This window comes from Octopus sinensis, linkage group LG6 (genome assembly GCF_006345805.1).
Source record: "Octopus sinensis linkage group LG6, ASM634580v1, whole genome shotgun sequence".
In the NCBI taxonomy this organism is placed as follows: Eukaryota; Metazoa; Mollusca; class Cephalopoda; order Octopoda; family Octopodidae; genus Octopus; species Octopus sinensis.
Window position 1 is genome coordinate 74,852,134 of NC_043002.1, and position 21,720 is coordinate 74,873,853.

General features: G+C 34.4%; 1 protein-coding gene across 4 annotated transcripts in view; it reads left to right on the forward strand.

Moving 5' to 3' along the window:
* The window catches only part of LOC115213434 (protein SMG5-like), a 495,266-nt gene that overhangs the window by 209,788 nt on the left and 263,758 nt on the right, over positions 1–21,720 (forward strand). For all 4 annotated transcript variants that reach the window (XM_036504028.1, XM_036504027.1, XM_029782410.2 and 1 more), the window contains exon 20: positions 1,376–1,531. In XM_036504028.1, the coding sequence (XP_036359921.1) occupies positions 1,376–1,531 (156 nt within the window). The remainder of the gene's footprint in view (positions 1–1,375; positions 1,532–21,720) is intronic.

Consider the following 21,720-nt stretch of genomic DNA (forward strand, 5'->3'; position numbering starts at 1 on the left):
ATGGTATCACATAAAAAGCACCCAGTACACTCTAAAGTGGTTGGCTTTAGGAAGGGCATCCAGCTGTAGAAAGCAGACCCAAACAGTCTATGGAATCGGGTGCAGCTCCTGGCCTTGTCATTTCCTGTCAAACCATCCAACCCATGCCAGCATGGAAAACTGATGTTAAATGATCCTGGTGGGGTGTGTGTGTGTCCCCTCATAAATTTTGCTGAAGTAAAATTTCACTTCTTGTCACCAATTGTTACCTTTTCAACAAAGGTAATATTTTCTTCAGTTTAAGAACAACACAATGTCTGGGCATAATTCTGTGGAAGATTGCAGACAAAAGCTTCATCTATGGTATTGACACTCACTTACTACTACCCTGCACTATCCAAACAACAAAACATGAATAGTGTGCACGCACGCACACGCCTGTGTCTATCTATCTATTGATCCATCCATCCATCCATCTCTCTCTCTCTCTCTCTCTCTCTCTCTCTCTCTCTCTCTCTCTCTCTCTCTCTCTCTCTCTCTCTCTCTCTCTCTCTCTCTCTCTCTCTCTCTCTCTCTCTCTCTCTCTCAAAGGCTTCTTTCAGTTTTTGTCTACCAAATCAAGGTATGAGGCTGCTGTGATTGAAGACACTTGCCCAACATGCTGCACAGTTAAACTGAACCTAAAACTTATCAATCACACAGTTATGTCTGTACTTCAATTTGTATGTAATATACACAGGCACAGATTATGCATATATGAGTTGTATGTGTGAGTGTATACACGCCTCCACACAAACATCCCCACTACTTGTGTGTGTGTGTATATATATGCATATACATATATACTTGTAAGTATGTAAATACATGATTTACACATCTACCTATACACTTGTGTGTATGTGTATATATGTAAATATATGCAGCCATACATGAAGGATAATAAGAATTACTAAGACTATGATACTGTATTGACTTATTTTAATGATTAAGAGATGTGGTGTGATTGGGGGTCTTTGAGAAATCAATTTCAGAACAATACAACTGAAAATTTCTTTTCTATTTATTTTGTATTAATATCATTTACACTGTAGTAAAAATGTTCTTGCTGCCAGGTTTCTTCGGCAGAAAATCTTCCGTTGTGTATTTTCTTTTCTAGTTGTTCATATCCTTTCTCTTTCTTAAATATATCAATACTAAATTCTTAATTTGATTACTTACATTTTCTCTTGGCTTTGTTTCCCTTTATGATTTTACATTTGTATATTAGAAGTAAAAATTTTTTTTAACATTATGTGTACATTGTCCTGTGTGTATATGTATGTGTTTTTGCATGTGTGTGTATGTGTGTTAAAGTTACCTTTCACTTATATTCCTAATTGCTATTGTTCTTTAACAGTGCTTTTTGAGGATCAGTTGCCTTCGCCAATTCGGTCACTGGGTCACTCAGTTGCCAGGTATTGATCTGTCTTATCGCCAGAAGGAAGCTATGTTTTTTGGACCCACTAATGCCGGGGACACTGTGGAGAATGAGAAAGTTGCTCAGGAAAGAATGGTAAGTCTTTGAAATATTCTGTCTTTTCCTCCATCTCTTGATTCCTTTTCTGTCTTATTTCAGTGTTTTTCTTTGCTTCTTGGACATTTTATTTGTTAAATTCTTCTTTGTTTTGTTGCAGGTAAGTCCATTAAACACCTCAACTCCATCCCACCCCATCTTCCCTGTACTTCTGGACTTGGATGGTTTAACTGTTTATTGATTAATATCTGATAGAAAGTCACAAGCAGGATATGGGGAATTTTGTGTTGAAGTGTTGAGAAAAGTGTTTGAAGCACAACTTAATATGTCCTCCACTGTGATCCAACCAATGTTTTACAGAGAGAGAAGGTTGATGCTAGAGCAAGTGAATGCAAAAAAAGCTGTCTTCATATTGGAAGCTGATAGGGTCATGCTTGAATAGAATTGAATAGAAAAGGGAAAGTAATTTGCCATAATGGATTTGTTTGATACACAAAGTGGGAAGATAATTTGCCATGAAGGATTTTTCGACAAGACAGATATCCCTCTTTCTGGATGTGTTCTTAATATCATGCTGATGGAGGTAGCTGCACACATATATGATGTTATTTAAGTCTAGATAAATTTTTATTAAATAGATGATTGAAGGCAATAACCATCACGACCATATCTTCCTAAGAATATATAGATGTACATTATGTAGCGTGTCCTTATTTTAAGAGTTGGAGGGAGAGTTTGCGTGTTGAGCAACCATAAGAGACTCCCTTGTTGATTCCTTGTAAAAATCCAGTCATGACTAAACTGAGCATGTATTAAAAGGGCACTTATTCTGAGGTGCATCTCCTTGATCCTCTTTTCTAAAGTTATGGTAAATATTCAGCTTGCATATGTATCATATCCATAATAGCTGGAAGAATCTTTACTTTTCAATTACATACTCAAATATATATATCATTTAATATTTGTTTTCCATGCTGGCAGGGATTGGAATGTTTGACAGGAGCTGGCAAACTGCTGGCCTGCAGACTCTAATGGTTTATTTCAACATGGTTTTTATGGTCAGATGCCCTTCCTAATGCCAACCACTTTACAGAGTATACTGGGTGTTTTATATGGCACTGGTGCTTTCTATGTGGCACTAGTACATGGGTGCCTCTAATCTACAAACACAGGCACAGGTGTGTTTTATGTGGCTCAAGAACAGGTGCTCTTTACATTTATATCTTTGTGTACCTATACACACATACATGTACATATGTGTATGTGTGTACACACACATATATACATTTGTATGTGTGTGTGCCTTGTCTAATATTATAATTATTTACTTTTTAAATTGGGCATCAACCCTTTATCTGAGAGGTGGAATATAGTTGGAATAATAACCCAAGTATCTTAATGGTATTTAAATTTCTGGAAATGATTTTGAAAGAAGGCTGGGTCTCTTTTGGAAATATTTGACCCCCCTGAACATTGAGGTATCAATTGTTGGCTATACTTTGGTATTTTAACTGGTACATATGTTTATCAAGCTTGGAGAAACAAAGATAATGTTGGCCATGGTGAATAAATACCAGTCATGTACCAATGTCGATGTAGTTGATTATATCTTTGATGGTGGTGCTCCAGCATGTTCACAGTCCAATGCATGAAACCAGTCAACGAATAAAAGAATAGATTCTATTTCAACTTTTTCATTCTTGACCTCCACCCTTTCTCCCCTCCCACCCAATTTCCTTAGATGTTATTTGATGTCTGTTGCAGGATTTGAACATGTCACCTTAGAGGTTGTGCAGTTCATGTTATTAACCATCTTGCTATCGCACTTCTAAAAACAAATGATGTTTTTTTTTACGTTTTTATTATTTCTTGTGTTTGTGAAAAGAGAGAAAAGTGGAGGAAATTAGAAATTAAAAAAGAAAAAAAGAAAAAGCAAAACAAAAACCATATTTGCAAAGTACTGTTCTCTTTTTATACCTCCCCCCCTACCTGCCCTTATGTCTAATAATTTTCTCCTCGAATAGATTTTCAGTGAAAGATCCTAATTATATTATTGCTAAGTAGCTTTATGAACTTCCCAAATTATGATGCCTATTTCCTGGCTTAATTTCTTTCTTATTTCTTTATTTGCTTTTTATCTTTTTTTTTGTGTTGAAGTTTAAATACTGAGTTTAATTAAGCAATTTTTGTTGTTGTTGTTTGTGTGTACTTCAATTATTGTATTATATTATCTTTTATTTTTTCTTAGTACATGATTGATTTATTTATTTTTATTTTGATGAAAGTAATTTTTTTTCACCTCCCACCTCTCCTCTCCCACCTCTTTTGTAATTTTGTGTGAGTGGCAATATGTGAGAATAAACCTGGAAGTGTGTGGGTGTTATGAAAACGAAGCATTAGCATACTTCCATTGTGCCTGTTATAGTGACGCGGTTTTCTGTCATCCTTTTGTTACAGTTATGCATGATTAATTCTAGTGGACAAAACATTGCGAAAGAAATTCTCTATAATCAATATTCTTTGTACTAAATCTTGTTTGTTAAAAATAACTTTGCATTATTTTGTTTCTGTAGTGGTGAGGGCAACGATGATCATTTTGATGATGATGATGGTAGTGGTGGGAGATATTGATGATGGCAAAAGAGGGAATGTTGTTTGTTGGCAAGCATGAGGCATCTTTTTCTCTTCATTGAACGCAGTTTTACCAGTGAGAATTCATCCGCGCATGATATTCACAATGATTGTAAAGTTCAAGCTACTAGTGTCTGACCTTGAGCGATGATGTGAAAGGCTTACAGTTGTTGGTTCTGTTTGCTTCTCTCTGTCTCCTTTCTCTCCCTCTCTTTCTCCCATGTCACTATTCCTCCTATCTTTCTCAGTTTCTTTTTCAAAAAGGTTTTTTTTTTAAAAAAAACATCTTAGGGTTGGATGATCCAGTAATTTTAAATATTTCCAGAAAACTTGTTCAACTAGTTTTTTTTGGTTACCTTGGGAGGGTAATTATGCCAATAATACTAATCACATACACTGGTTCAGTTTCACTTCTTTATTATTCTTCAGTTGGTTTGCTATTTAAACTATATTTAATTTAAAATTCTCTTCTTAATTGAAATCTACATCCAAATACAAAATGATTTTAAAATTGAAGAAGGAAACAAACTGGCACTCCAGTATGACAATGAGTGTTCCAGTTGATCCGATCGAGACAACGCACTACCAGGAACTGAACTCATAATCATGTGATGGATACTCTAGCCACTAAGCCAATCCATGTCCCTTCATGAGCTCTCTATATATCATCATTTGAATGTCCACTTTTCTATGCTTTCATTGGTCAGATAGAATTTGTTGGGGGTAGTTCTCTACAACCAGAAGCCCTTCCTATCATTCATTCTCACCTGTTCCCAAACAAGGTCATATTTCCCTATGGCCAGACTTGTTTTTCACAGAAGGCTGGAAATGAACAATGATGCTCATTTACAACCATCGCATGACAAGAGTTCTCTGTCTCTCTCTCACTCTCATACACATACACCCTAAGCTTTGCCCAGCTTGGGGTTATACTGAAGAACTTTCCCAAGGTGCAATACATTGGGTCTGAACCTGAGACCACATGGCTGGTAAGTAAGCTTCTCTACCATGCATGCCTATGCCCACACACCTGCGGTTTAAATATTAATACCCACCTGAATTTAGTTTTGAGTTTTTGTCATAACAATCCATTACATTAAGTTGATAATATGGTGCAGAGTTAAGTGTATAGACTTCAGTTATTTTACTATTGTTGTTACTTCAAATCAACCTTGATTGAACACTTCTTTGATTCAGAGGATTAGTGTCAATCTCATTGATCTAATAGGATTTGTGAAGAGTATGGGCATTGCTCTTTTCTTTAGACTCAGCAAGTGAAAAGAAAAAGTTCTAGGTATGACCACTCTGTTCTTTTTCTAAGGTATTGCAGATCTAGAATTATATAATACAATATTGTCTTTCTTTGTCAAGATAGTGAGGTGTAATTCACAGGCAGTTTGGTTTCTATTACTAGCAGGTTAAGTGACCACATAAATTGCTGTCTCCCTCTATTTTACGCCCCTCTTTCTCTCATTATCTTACTTTGTTTCAGTGAAATCTACTGCTTCATGTTTTCCAATCTCACTAGAGTTACTTCAGTTTTACTTGTATTCTTCTGCAGTCAGTAGTGTAAATTACCTGTAAGTACAACTGAAGTAAACTTTGGTTTTTGAGTGCCATTCATCTCTTTTATAAATTATGAGCTATAATGATTTCTAGTATTTTGTCAAGACCATATTTTAGTAGGGGCGGCATGTACTTGATTTAAAAAAAAATTTTTTAATTTTTTTTTTATTAATGCCAGTACTTAAATGGTATGTAGTTTATTGATCTCTCAGAAAGTTGTAAAGCAAAATCAACCCTGACAATATATGAATTGTCGATGTAAAGGAATGTAACTTAAGGCATGTTGTCTGTTCCTTTACCATTTCTGTAACTTCACTTACCTACATAGAGATTACAATGGAAGAAGCATATTGTTTTAGTTTCTCCTTATTTGAAGCTACTTGTTCCTATCCTATCTGTCTTTTCTTTTTCTTCTTTACATTGTCATATATGTGACTATCTTTTCTTTGAGAACTTCTTTCCCAGGACTTTAGGCTTCTGGAATTTCCTTCCTACTTGTTTGTTCCTTTCAAATAGTAATCTGTAAAGGTTTGAACCAAACATCAACTGTTTTAACCTCCTCCATCTCTCTATTCTCAGATAACTAGCACTGTAAATGAGACAATGAAACCTGTTACATACATGTTGATGACCAACACTACCTCACATTGTCTTTCAGGGAAACTTAGTGATCTACATAGATACCTTAGTTTTTCTGTTTAGTATATGATAGATAAGTGTCACACTTATACATGACTCTGGTAACAGATCATCTGATATTGTTAACTGCAATTGACCAGCATTTTAGCAAGAAGAAAAATATATCTTGAGTTTTCTGAGATATGATAGGTTAAAGCCTTAGTCATTTAACCCTTTAGCATTTAAACTGATCATATTCAGCCCAAATGTTCTGGCTTTTTTATGTTCAGATCTGGCCTCTCACATCTACCTTACAATGTTGTTCTAAGAATATTCAATAACATTATCAAAATCTCAAAGCCACAAGATAATACATGATTAATTCAAAACAATTTCAATAAATAAGCTTTACACTTGACGCAGTAGTCTGAATGCTTAAGGGTTAACATCTACTTTCCTATACTTGCATGGGTCAGATGGAATTTGAGGCTCTTTCTGTCACTAACCCTTGCCTTTTTTCAAGCAAGATAATATTTTCCTATAGCTAGATGTGCCATTCACTGAAAACTGGAAGTAAATGTCACTTGCAAAGTATGATGTTTATTTACAACTCTCACACAATTTCCTGACAAAGATTTCTTTCAGTTCCCTTCTACCAAATTCACAAAACTTTAATTGGTTTGGGGCTCTAGTAGAAGATACTTGCCCAAGGTGCCATGCAGTGGGACTGAGCCCAGGACTCCAAAGTCAGGAAGCAAACTTTTCAACCACACAGCCATGCCTGCACCTTTACTTTATTTGATAAAAAAAAAAAACACTGAAGTTTTGTCATATTAGATCTCAGTTGATGAAATTAATTAAAAAAAAGCTTACTTGAGTTCCATACTTATTTGTGCACTGTGTAGCAAATTGAATGACTGATGGTGTTGGTGATTGCAAACTGAGAGTAATGTCTGTTTTATCAGCTCGGTAAATGGAAATAAGCACAATATGGATTGAGATTTATTGCAGACCTCTAACTACTTAAGTACTGCACCCCTTTATGCTGTGATTATCTTTCAACAATTATTTGGTAACATCAAGTTATTATTAGGTATGCTCAGTTCTGTTGCTGCTGCTGTTATTTCTGAATATTATTGCAATAACTTCTATATAAAACTTAGATGGGCTTGGTTTTAATTAGACAGAGATAATTTATCATTATCTACATTATGTAACATTTTTGTTAAAATGTTATCAAGAAATGGTAAAAGCAAACAATAGCTTCATTTCGCATTTAAAATTTTTCATTATTGTTTTCTTTGCTGTTAATTGTCTTTTATTTTCTTTTTATCTCTATATATATTTCTCCTCGTTCTTCATGTTATTTAATAAATTTCTGTATTTGTGTAAATGAGTAAATGAACATTAAATGTTTTCAGCTGATTAAATGCTTTTAAAATTGCACTGTTAGAAGTTGATTGCATAATTTGATGTTCTCCATTAAACTTGATGTCACTTCATTGTGATAATTTTCTGCTTATCAAGATAACAACAGCAGTGTTAGCCAGGTTTTGGTAGGGAATCTTGTGGTTAGGGATTAACTCCAATATGTGAAAGACTGCATGCAAGTTCATTACTAACAGAAATCATGGATTTGATGAATCATTGTAGATTCTAGAAGAAGAGGTATTCCACACAAGTTTAGCATTTACACTGACCTTACCTGGCTGAAATATTCTACCTGTTCTATGCTCATACCAGCCAGAACTGGCTTTTCCAACTATCCTCCAATGTCATGCTAAAAATCTTGAAACTACAAAATAATGCCTGATAAATTCAAAACATCTGAATGCTAAAGAGTTAAAGCAATTACATTAGTTACTGCATGGTTTTCAGTCATTTTTGCTTCTGGAGTAAAACTACAACTGCTTTAATGTATATTGTTGGTTTTTCTTGGGTATCTCAACTAAAAAATTCTAAATATCTTTGCCTTGTTTCCAAGTAGATTTCATAAGTCTAAGTTTTGTTCTTTGTAGCAGTTTCCTATTGCTCAATATACAAGAAATTAATAGATGATGATGGCTCTGCCTGTCTCTCATATATCATCATCATCATCATCATCATATATATATATATCATCATCATCATCATCATCGTTTAGCGTCCGTTTTCCATGCTAGCAATATATATATATGGATGTATAAATCAGTGCTGATGTAATTCTGTTGCTACTCAGTTTTGTCTCTTGACCATGTTACATCACTAAACTCTGAGTAATAACAGATGGTAATTTCACCACTACAATATATTTTTACTCTCTAATTTTGTATTGTACTTTTTCCTCTTGTTTGTAAACTCAAATGCACATACACACACACACACACAAATTTTAAGTATCTTAGATATGTTATTGAACCTATTTACATATTACACACACACACACACACACACATGGTGTTATGTAGGATAGAGTCATTGGGAGCTGTTTCTTTGAACTGCACCCTTGGTGAGTTCAACAAGTCATGTTCAGAATCAATTAAATAAGATAGATTGAATGGTTTAATTTAATTGGATTTCTGAAAAGCAAGAACTTTCTCTCGGCATTTCAATGTGTAACCTAGTTTAATTCTCAGTGAACACACATGTGACTCAGATATTTGATCAAATAACCTTGTGTGATCCACAGATCCAGTCCTCCAAATACATTTTGCCTTTACTAAATTTTATAATAACCTGCTCTCTTTGATATATTGTTTTTTTTTTTTTATTATTTAGATTGCAGTACGGTAGTCTTTATCATTTCTTTTACTCCATTACCAAATATATTCTTTTACACCTGTAGGTCTTTTGGTGTGACACACGTGTGAACTTAGTTGGAATGTGACTCTAATTTTTATCATTCTTTATTTTATTTAAGGCAGTGAGCTGGTAGAATCACCAGCATGCCAGACAAAATGCCTAGTGGCATTTTGTCAGTCTTTATGTTCTGAGGTCAAATTCTGCTGAAGTTGACTTTGCTTTCAAGTGCCAGTTGAGCACTAGGGTCAATGTAATCAATTAGCCTTCTCTCCTAAAGATTTCAAGCCTTGCTCCTGTTGCAGAAAGGATTATTCTTTAGTGGTCTCCATGTGGAATTCATCACAGAACATTGGTTGAGGGTTAATTAGATCATTTACGATCAACATCAATGGAAAGGGTAGCTGTGATACCAGTGCCGGTGGCACATAAGAGAACCATCCGAATGTGACCATTGCCAGTGCCACCCCAACTGGCTTCCGTGCCGGTGGCACGTAAAAAGCACCATCCGATCGTGGCCATTGCCAGCCTCGCCTGGCCTCCGTGCCAGTAGCACATAAAAAGCACCATCCGATCGTGGCTGTTTGCCAGCCTCGTCTGGCACCTGTGTCGGTGGCACGTAAAAAGCACCCACTACATTTACGGAGTGGTTGGCGTTAGGAAGGGCATCCAGCCGTAGAAACATTGCCAGATCAGACTGTGCCTGGTGCAGCCTTCTGGCTTCCCAGACCCCAGTTGAACCGTCCAACCCATGCCAGCATGGAAAGCTGACACTAAACGATGATGATGATTTACAGCAATGACCGTGTTGACATTATTTTCTCCATTTCTGGAAAGTGTTCATGTGAGATTTTGGTGTTAAATTTTGTCTGTCTGTATGAGTGTGAGTTTTGTGTTTGGATATCCCTTCATTTGACATTGGTAGTATTTGTTTGCTGATTGGTGGTGATATGTATGCTGATTTGCACATTTTCATCTGTCAACCTTTTATTGTTCAACTGATGCTCTAGCTGTGATTACTGGACTTATTTGGATGTGTGTGTGATATCTAATGTATTTAGGGCTGAATTTTCCAGTACGTCTTCTCATTTCATGGGAGATTTGGCTACCAAGTCTAGCAAGTTAAATCAGCTGATGAGTGTCTTCAAACATGCCAGTAGTGAAGGAGGAGAAACTTGTTTAAATAGGATGACTTGTGCTGCAGATATATCTATACTATTACCGAAATCTCTATTGACTCAGAGAATTCACCGCCATTTATTACTATCATTGTCACTGTTACCGTCACCACTCATGACATCACTGTTACCACTATCACCACTACCACCACCATCACCACTGTTGTAGTTATGTAGATCCTATAGGGGGAGAAAAAAAAACATTAGCTGGTAGTGTTGAAGATGGTGTACATAAGTTTTACTTTAAAATGACTAGTTTCACATAGCCAAGAGCATTTTACCACTTCAGGCATAAATACTTTATATATTTTTTATTCTGCATTGATGTATTATTACAACTACTACTACTATAACTACTACCACCACCACCACTACTGCTGCTGCTGCTGCATTTGGCTCTTATTTATTTTCTGTTTGTATATTCATTTTATATATGCTTCCCTATATATTAACTGTTTTCCTTTTTATTCTCTATGTGTTTCTTTATATAGAAATGTATTGATTGAAGTAGCATTTACTTCTATTTGGTGAAATAACAAGTTGAGGACTTGACATCGAAGTATAAGTATGTGTGTGCACACGTATATTTTCATTCGCACATGTGTGTGTGGGGTGGGTGGGTGGGTGGGATATAATGCATGCATGCAATGATGGATATTATGAAGTTTTGAATACGCTGTCGCTGACATTACAGACAAGAAACTTGTTGTAATAATGTAAACTTAACAGAAATTTTGTACGTGTAAGTGGATGGTTGTTGGTGGCAGTGTTTGTGTGTGTGCATGTGTGAAGAATTAGATAAATATGAAGTTCTGCAAGTATATTAGAAGCGCCCCCCCCCTTTTTTTTGCTATCTCAATAGTTGTAATATTTTTAGTAAAGCAACTGACTTACATCAGTCTTTCTTCAGATATTGCATAATAGTTTAGATGAAAGTAGAGTGCACTGTGAAGGAAGACTACTGTAATGTTTTCCACAGTTTCTCTAGAGAATCTTAATAGATACTATGGCAGACATGGATTGTCTTTTATTTGTAGCCGTTATTACTCATTGTGGCATCCGTGGTGTGAAGGAAAGCTTGTGGAGAGCTGAGTCTACAATTAAGTCTTAGTCTACACATTTCGTGTCACATGTGAGTGTAACACTCTTTAGAAATGCAGTGAAATGCAATTTCATCTCTTCTGTTGATCTGAGACCTTGTGTTTTGTAAGGAATTAATTTATGGTGTGATTAGTTTACATGGGAATCAAATTTAATACCTTGTTGATTTATTAACCCTTTCTTGTTACCATATGAAGGGCGCAAACATAGCTTAGTGGTTGAGATACTTGTTTACCAACCATGTGGTTATGAATTCAGTCACACTGTGTGGCATCTTGTGTGAGTGTCTTCTGTTATAGTTCTGGATCAACCAAAGCCTTGTGAGTGGATTTGGTAGATGAAACTGAAAGAAGCCTACCGTGTGTTCATGTGTGGTTGCATGTACCCTTGTCCCAACATTGTGTGATGGTTGTAAATGAAGAATGACTGTCCTACAAACAGTGATGTTTGTTTCTTGTCTTCTGTGAAAACCATGTCTGGTCAAGGGGGAATATTGCCTTACTTGAAGGTTCATGACAGGAAGGGCTTTCTGCCATAGAAAACCTACCTCAATGAAGGGTATCTAACCTATACAAGTATGGAAAAACCAGCATTGAAATGGTGTTGATAATTTATGGTAGGATTCACTGTCCATGCGCAATTTAGCACAAAAAAGACAAAAGCCTATTTATTATTAAACTTGTTTGGAACAGAACTTTGAAAACAAAAAATTTTCTTTAATAAAATAGAGCAGGCTTAAGCGTAAATACCAACACTTGGCTGGTTTTTATATGTATCACAGAACCAAAGGCCAGTGTCAGGTAGTCTGATGTCAAAAGTGTTAAACCTGGACCTGTCATATGCACTGCATTGAGTACTATTTTGTTGAATGGTTGATACTTGGAAGATCATATACCAAATAACAGTTCACACTGTAACATGGAAAAACCAGATGATGATGATGATGATGATGATGGCAGTGGTGGTGGTGGTGGTAACACTTGCCATAATTTTTTCCTTGTTCTGCTTATTGCATTTGGCAGTAGTTTTTCTCAAGATTGGAGGCCCTGAAATTCGGACATCACTGTAACAGAATGTGACTGATTTTATTTCGGCTTCAGTTACACTTACTTTTCTTACTTGTCTAAGATTCCTATTCTTTCTGTGACGGTTTATTTCAGATAATCTATTTTTCTAGATTGGTTGGCTTTTCCATGGCATAAAGAACATTGCTCCTGCATTGAATCTAGAAAAATCATTGACTAGTGAACAAACAAACAATAAATACATATATGTCCATGTTACTTTAAGGTTTTAGTTTCTTATTTTTTTGTATGCAAACGTTCCACACATAATATCCTTTGCACAATAGACATGTGATACTTCTACATTGATTTACTCTTGCTCTTCTCTCACTTTTTTTGTTGTTGTTCTCTATGTATTACAATATATTCTTTTCATGAAGAGCAAGTCGACATAGATTCTCCTAATTTGTAGGATTCAGAAAAACCTAAAAAAGAAAAAAAAAGATAAAGTTTAACACTTTTTTATTTAAACCTGAACATAAAAATGATAAAACATGGGATTCGTTCTCATTGAAAGCAAAGGTTGTCTCCATCATTTACTTCTTTATTTTCAAATGTGTTTTACAAGTAACAAATAACTAATTGGTTAAGTGCACTTTATACACAGTTCTTTCTCTATAAAATTGTTTATGATCCTTTTGAACATACAGTTTACTTGGTTGTCACCTTTGTTGTCACAGGATTTTCTGCATGTTTCCTCTCATCCAAATTTAGAGGTTTTGATATTATTATTATTATTATTTATTATTATTATTAATGGTGGCAAGCTGCCAGAATCATTAGCACACCAGAGAAAATGCTTCACAGTATTTCATCTGTCTTTACGTTCTGAGTTCAAATTTCACTGAGGTTGACTTTGCCTTTCATTCTTTTGGGATCGATAAATTAAGTACCAGTGAAACATTGGGTCAGTGTAATTGACTAGTCCCCTCCCCCAAGATTTCAGGCCTTGTGCCTTTAGTAGAAAGGATTATTATTATTATTATTGTTGTTGTTGTTGTTGTTGTTATTAGAAAAGGAAGAGCTGGTAGAATCATTAGGATACTGGACAAATGCTTAGTGGCATTTTGCTCTGAACTCAAATTCCATTGAGGTCAACTTTGCCTTCTTTCCATTTGGGGTTGATAAAATAGGTACCAGTTGAGCACTATGGTCATTGTAATCGACTTACCCTGTCCCGTCCCCTGAAATTGCTGGCCTTGTGTCAAAATTTGAAATCATTGTTATTATCAATATTATTATTATTATTATTTGAGTAGGATTGGTCAGACATACATTTTGCTGATTGGTTTAAAAAAAAAAAAAAATCAGATCATACAAGTTATATGCTGGTCAGTTTACACTAATGTTTTGTGAATGCTGTTCATCGGAAATTAGGGTTATTATTTATGATTACTGTTTGACCTCCTTATTAACAAGACAAGCACTATTTTTAAATGCTTGTTATCAGGCATTGAAAACATGGCAACTAAGACAAAGTATGCTCCTAAAATTTCATTCTGAAAAAAAAAAAAAAAGAAAAAGATAACACAGACATTTATACTTAAAAGCTACACAGGAAAAAAAATGCAATTTTCAGAGCAAAGTGCATGTTTTAATGCACAAAATAGTGTTACTCAAGATTTTAACAGAATAAATATCCTCTTTTCTTGAGCTGCTCGCAATAAAGAAATTTCAGATTTGCTGTGACCATCCAGGAATAAGAATATGGAGCCAAAACACACACAAAAGCTTAGGCTTTTTATTCAAAAAGTGAGATTAGAGAAAAGTAACTTCCCTCTACTTCACAGATGGAGGGAATTTTCAGTTGTACCCAGAACATTTGAAGAAGGCTCTTGCCATTGTGATTTTCATTGACCTGGGCAGGATGTATGAAGATGTTTGTATGATTTTTGAGGTTGCATTATTTCCCTGCTCTCAGGCTTGTACTACAATGTATTAATCAGTAGAACAAAAGAGTAACAGTCAAGCACATTTGAAGTGATACTGTCCTTTTAGCTTTTTGTCACCTTTGTTGCACAATGCAGGCAGTTAGTGAGTGGTAACTAAAAAACACCATACACTGAGCAGGAGTCAAGCCACAGGACCACCTTGAATCTATGCCCTATTATGGGCATGGAATGAAAAGTTTAACTAATACATGTGTAGCAGTAAGGGCCATCTGTGAGGTTACTGTTTGGTGTGCTCACTCCTCCTCTTGCCAGATTGAACAGCAAGCAGCAATAGAACCAGCAGTAACAACAGCAGTTTCAGGAATTGCTGTTGTCACAACACCACTAGTTACAACTTCAAGGATGATTGAAAAACATTCCTCCTTGTCAGGACTAGAAACAAACTATTTAGGTTCTCTCTCTTTTGGCTACATCTAGCAGTATTTACCCATCATCTTGTGACAAAGAATGAACAAAGATGGTAAACTGTGAGGGCCAGTACAAAGAGTGGGGGTTTAAATGCCTCATGCTATTTATTTGGACTCTTTAAGTTCTGAGTTCAAAATCCTGTTGAGGTTGACTTTTGCTTTTTATCTTTCTGGGGTCAATAAAATACAGTAAAAGTCAAATACTGGGGTTGATTTAATCAATTCACATCTCCCCTTAAAATTACTGTCATTGTGTTAAAATTAGAAAAAAAATTGTTTTTTTTAAAAATCTTACTTTGATTTAATAGTTGTAAAGTGTTAAGTTTCTATTGAGCTATAGTGTCCATGGATTTGCAATTTGTGTATGAGAAATCCTTATTATTTAGCTTTGTTTTCTCTATTTAATTCTTATGTGAAAACAGTTATTCTTTATACAAATGTATTATCCTATGAACTGTTTATTCCTACATCCTGTAACTTAACCACATCATGTATCACACACGCACACACACACACACAAAACCAATAGAATCCTCAATGTCAATATCCTGAAGGGCCTAAATGAAAGAAACAAAATGAAATGTAGTAAACACACTGAGGAGAAAACAAAAATCTATACTAAAAATAAAAAAAGTTTCTAAAAAAGAAAAAGGATAAAAAAAAAATTACCCCAAAGATGATGTATGAAAGCAATGTAACTATGAGAAAAAGGAAAAAAAGAAAAGAAAAAATATTATTGTTTTCCTTCCAACTTTAATTAGAATGTTTTTCTTGTCGGTAATGAAGTAGCTTCAATCATGCAGTCCCCAAAACAAGCACGGGTTGGTTGTGCAAATTTCCATACGCTGCCGATATTATTTGATTGGATCAGATGCAATTGATTAAAGAGTCATATATATATATATATATATATATATATATATATATATATATATATATATATACACACACACACACACAAATAATAGAAAATGAAACAGAAATAAAAAGAAAGCAAACAAATAGAGCAAAGAGACATTTTATTTAACACAGAAATTATAACAACAAAACACCAAGATCACACTTGCTGAGTCGATTCTGTATGAAGTAATAAGTAACATTTTTATTACCTTACTAAACGATGCTTTATTTTTAATTCTTTTTTAATTTCATTTATTTTTTTTTTACCCTTTCATTCTTCACCCTACCCCCATCCATTCCATTTATGTTATTCCTTTATTTTGTGTTTTCCTATATGTGTGTGTGTGTGCGTACACAATATACATACACAAATATATTAATTTTTTTTTTTTATATTTATGTCTTTAATTTACTTCATGTTGCAAGAAGTGGTGCCGGAGGAGCTGTCTGTATTGATATGAGTTTCCTTTATAATTGGTATTGGTATGCCTTATCACCACATATACTGCTGAATATAAAATATTCAGCTATAATGGTTTGTTGCTGGCAATTATAATTCCTTTTTTTTTTTCTTTAATTTTCGGACAAAGCAATTACGTTAGTAAGTGCATTGTGTTAATGAAAGATGAGTGTAATTGATGAAAACTATTAAATATATATATATATATATATATATATATATATATATATATATATATATACACACACACACATATACATACACAAACAAACAAAATGAGCAACAAAATGAAAATATATTGAGGATGGTGAGAGAAAAAGAAACTGTAAAATTTGCCAATAATCTTCATTCCTCAACTCTGTCCGCTGTCTCCCACACACCTCTTCCAATATTATTGTGCAATAGTGGAATATGTCTTATGGACTATTTATTTACATAACACTTCTTTCTTAATTTTCCTACATTTGTGAAAGAATAATAGAAATGGCTTGGAAATTATGAATGGTTTTCAGTCTCATTCATTCAATATAGATGTTCATTTTGAAACAAGCTGTACATAAATATGTGTATACATCTGTATACACACATACACATGTATGTTTATACATTTATGAATGTGTGTGTGTATTTATATATATATTTATTTACACATACACACACACGCCTCTTTACTTACATCACTGATTGCAAGTCGTTCTTTTTGCTTTGCTCCAGGCTCAGGCCAGCTCTGATCAAAGGCAAGCATTTCAGTTACAATTATCCCATCATCGTGTTTCTTTCTAGACAATCTATTTAGGACTACATTATCTAACGCATCTATCAATTTCTGCGTATCACATGTAATACAAAAAACTTATTTCTTTGGTCTCCATGCATCCTATAATGAAGCACATCCCTAATTGTTTTCAGCTACTTGAGTATTACTCAGAACATATGAAACAGGGACTAGCTGAAAGTCTGAAAACCAGCATGAATGATTTGGACAAATTTATGAAAATGCTTTGTATAGGCAAAGGATTATGGGAATAGGTGTGATTTGTTGGAGATTTGGTTATTTCATGAATAGTACATGATTCGATTGAAAGTTGCTTTTATTGTTCAGTCCCTGATCGGCCTTTATTGACAAGTCCTATCATCAGTGATGTTCTAGCTGTGACTATCTTATTTTTTTTTTGTACATCAAGGACTACTAGTATTTCAAGCATGGTATTTCCCCATTGGCTTATATTGTTGCAGGCTTTCCATACTGGTGTGGGTGCCATACCTTTGTAAATTTGAGTATGTTTTGTTTCCTGTAATTTACCCAATGAGAGTTCTAATTTCAAATCCTTAACCTTTATACTAGAGTTAAGGACAAAAGCCTTGTGAGTAGATTTGGATGATGAAAAATGAAAGAAGCCCATTGTATGTCTGTCTGTCTGTCTGTCTGTCTGTCTGTCTGTCTGTCTCTCTCTCTCTCTCTCTCTCTCTCTCTATATATATATATATATATATATATATATATATATATATATATATATAGTGGTTTTATAGCTGTTATCTCAACATGTATTTCTATTCGGTTTATCAATTTTATAAATTAATTATCTAAAGATTTCTGAATCGAAACAGCTGTCAGAGATGTCGTCATATTTTATAATTGATAAATAATTTTATTAATTACGTCTTCATTTTCTCCTTATTCTTGATATATATACACACTAGCAGTAAAACCCATCGTTGATCGGGTAATTACTTTTACTGTTTATCGGGAGCCACATTGAATATATTATTATATGTATAGTTTACTCCTCCTGTATGCATGCATTTTTAGAAGCGAAAACTATGTAATTATTGAAGTGGAAGAAACTTCAATATCATTATTTGTTGGCTATCTGCAAGTCTGTTTGCTGTTTCTTGTGTTGTTTCTTGCATATATGATGCTTTTTGAAGACGATCAGCTGCAAGTCCTACATGTCCTTTGTCTTTGTTTTCTTCTTCATGTTGTGCTGCCATTCTATGTTTGCTGTCTGCAAGTCGTGCATTTTGTTGATGTTCGGTTTCAGATGCAAGTCATGCTTATTTTCTCTGTCACTGATCTACAAGCCTTGTGCCTGTCTCATTGTCGTTTTCTGATGCATGTTGTGCATTTGTTTAGGGCTCGTTTTGTGACTGTCTGTTTTTTATGAGACATTTTTGATAATAAATATTAGTAAGTAATAGTGAAATGAAATTTGGATGCTATGTCACAGTAATTCAGGGAAAATAGGTATATCATATAGAAGAATAGCTTAAGGGAAGGATAAATGTGTTTGATAAGGAATATCAGTAAGTTGTAATGAAGTGAAAGTACAAATGCTGTGTGAATATCAGTAAATAATAGTGAAATGAATTTACAAATGCTGAATGGTGTCAGTGGTTTGCTGAAATTCCGACGCTATATTACAGGAATGCAGGGCAAGGCGTTGTGTGGTTGTCTTTTTGTTGGTGTGTCAATTTTCGTTTCGCTGTGAATTTGTGCCTGTGTGCGTATAGCTTCACTGTCAGATTGTCTCTGCTTATGTGAAAGAAATGTGTATATCTATATCTGAATGGAGAAGTTAGAAAAATAGGTATATCTGAAACACGATTGAATATACATGTATGTGTATGTGTGTGTTCTTTTAAAGAGAAAGAAACAGACAGATAAAATAATAGTGGTGCCATTTCTTTAGAGTTCCGTTCTGCTGGTGAAAGTGGACAAAACACCCACTCTTATAATATTCTTTTATCTTTTCATTCCTTTTACATTTTACTTGCTTCAGTCATTAGATTGTGGCCATACTGGGGCACTGCCTTGAAGAATTTTTAGTTGGATGTATTGACCCAAGAATGTTTCTTTATTTTATTTTTACTTGTTGCAGTCATTAGAGAGAGAGAGAGAGAGAGATTTAATTGTGTAGAACAGACAATCCTTGAATAAATATATATGGTGTGGTAGTTGTCATTATCTTGAACACTGACCATTCTTGCCAGGACAATTTCCGGCCAAACAGAAAGAAAGAGAGAGAGAGAGAGAGGGAGGAGAGAGAGAGAGAGAGAGAGAGAGAGAGAGAGAGAGAGAGATTGAAAGGTGTTGATTCTTTGAAAATTCTGGTACTTTAGCTCTGGTCACACCATCATCAACATTATGATCATCATAGTTAAAATGTGAAAAAGGACAAAACACTCAAGCTTATAAATGAGAAGGTGTCTGAATTATGTTTTGTGGGATAAACAGACAGATAGAAATTCTTTTATATATATATGTGTGTGTATGTATATATATATATATATATATATATATATATATATACACATATATAATCAGGAAAGATAACTGCCCCACACTGAGTGAGATCACCATACTAGTCTAGTTTTGCTTAAAATTGAAGCTCATCAGTGGTGACTATTCCACTGCTGGATGTCACCCACCACCTCTTGACAATTAGTCTTGATATGTTTACATTTCTGTAACTTAGCAGTTGAGGAAAAGAGACTGATGGAATAAGTACAAACCATAAAAAAAAAAAAGTATCGTTGCTGATTCATGCAGCCAAAACTGTTCAAAGTGGCATATCCCATCATGGTTGTTTGTAGTCTAATGACTAACAAGCAAACATCAGAAGATATGTAAGCTATAAAAAAGTATATTCTATTCATCTTCTACATTGTACCTCAGTTTCAAATTCAAACTTCTAATCCTGCCAAATATTATACAGAAATATGCCCCCCCCCTCTCTCTCTCTCTCATTTGCACTAAGTGGCCACCAGAGAATACAATGTACTACTTACAGGTTTACAGTGTGTATAAATTTTCAGAATTATTGTAGACTAGTTGTTCATGCTGGTGAGGATTTGTGAATTTGATAGTTTACATTGAAGCAAATGAATAGTTTTAAGTATTGCAGTTTAATGAATATAACAAATTTAAAAAATTTTGTTTTGCTGATAACAAAATGGATTTATAAAACGGATTTGTGTGTTGCAGAATTGTTGAATTTATAATATGGACATGATGAGTCTAGTTTGTGATTCCATGTCAATCTCTAAGGAAGAACTCTCAGTGAAATATCTGCTGTAATATGAGGTGAGTGAGGAGGGAAAAGTATGGGATATGCTCTGTTTGTAATGGAGACTTGTTTAGCTTGACTAATTTGATAGTTGGGAATTCTCATCTGGTTGTTATTGATCAAGAGTATAGTATAAATTTTAGTGTATGATGAATACTAGACACAACACTGTATTGGAGTTGTGATAAATTAGTAACCACATTAGATAGTGATCAAAGAAATCTCAGACCTTTGTACTTTGGAGAGAAAAAAAAATCTGAGAATTTAGTATAAACAGAAATTTGGTGTTAATGGTGATAGAGGCTGCTAGCATGGAAAGAAAAATACATTAAATATATTAAAATAATAGGTTATTTAATGGCTGGGAATATCAGTTCTTGATATGGCTGGAACTTTAGAAAATTTGTTTGAGCACTAAATATGTTAAGGTTATGTCTATCTTGCGAATTGGATTAGAACAATGTTTTACTAAGTAGTTAGTGTGGTTGTAATTATTATAATTTGTTACCATGACTAATGAAGTAAGTAATGATTTGGGACTTTTGTTGTTTTTTATTCTGGGAAATAGGGGTAAAAAAAAAAATCGAGGGGTTCTCTTGGTTACTGCTCTTTTCTTGTGAAAAAAGAATAATAAATGGTCAAAAGATATAATCACTGTCCTTTTGGACACCTAAGAGAAACATTATGTAAATTCTTTTTTATGCCATTGATGATGGATGAGGTAATGTTGATGATGATGGTGGTGAGGAGGATAAGAAAAATGATGATGATATGTATATGATTAATAGTTATGATAGAGCCAATCTACAGATGATGATTATAGTTGATGCTAATGATAGTTACTGGGGAGGGGTTTAGTGCTGGTTTGTCCAGATGGTAATAATATTTGTTACAATTTTGAAGGTAATGATTCTGATAATAGTTGTGTCTGTGTGTGTGTGTTTTTTTTTTTAATGGTGATAACGATAATCATAGTGGTGCTGGTTCTTATGACCAATTTTCAATTTGAAAGTTTTTGTAGTAATACTTGTAATTATGAAGTTGTGTTTTGCTGATCATGGTGTTGGTTCAATGCTCATGATGGCTTCCCACCTCCCAACTCTCCTGCTCTTTGCTTTCGCCTGCCTGGTTTGCTCATTCTGTTGTTTTATATGTTTGACTGTGTCATGGTGGTTTGTTCATATAGACTCAACCTAGTTAATCTTCTTAGTACCAAATTCTTTCCTTACATCTATATCACCAGCTTTATATAAAATGCACTGTTTCATGATTGAATGAACAAAATAAAACTACAGTTTTAAAACTCCTATTCCTTTAGGTACTTGTTTTTTTCTCTCCCCCATCTATAGCAGTCTGTTACAATACACATGGGTGAATTCTGCGTTGTGTACATGCATGATGGATCATTTAAATTTAGATGTTCTTCTCTTTGCAACTCTATAGCATTGTTTCATCACTGTTGTTGTTGTTGTTTTTGTTGTTGGGGAGGGGTGGACAGTTTGT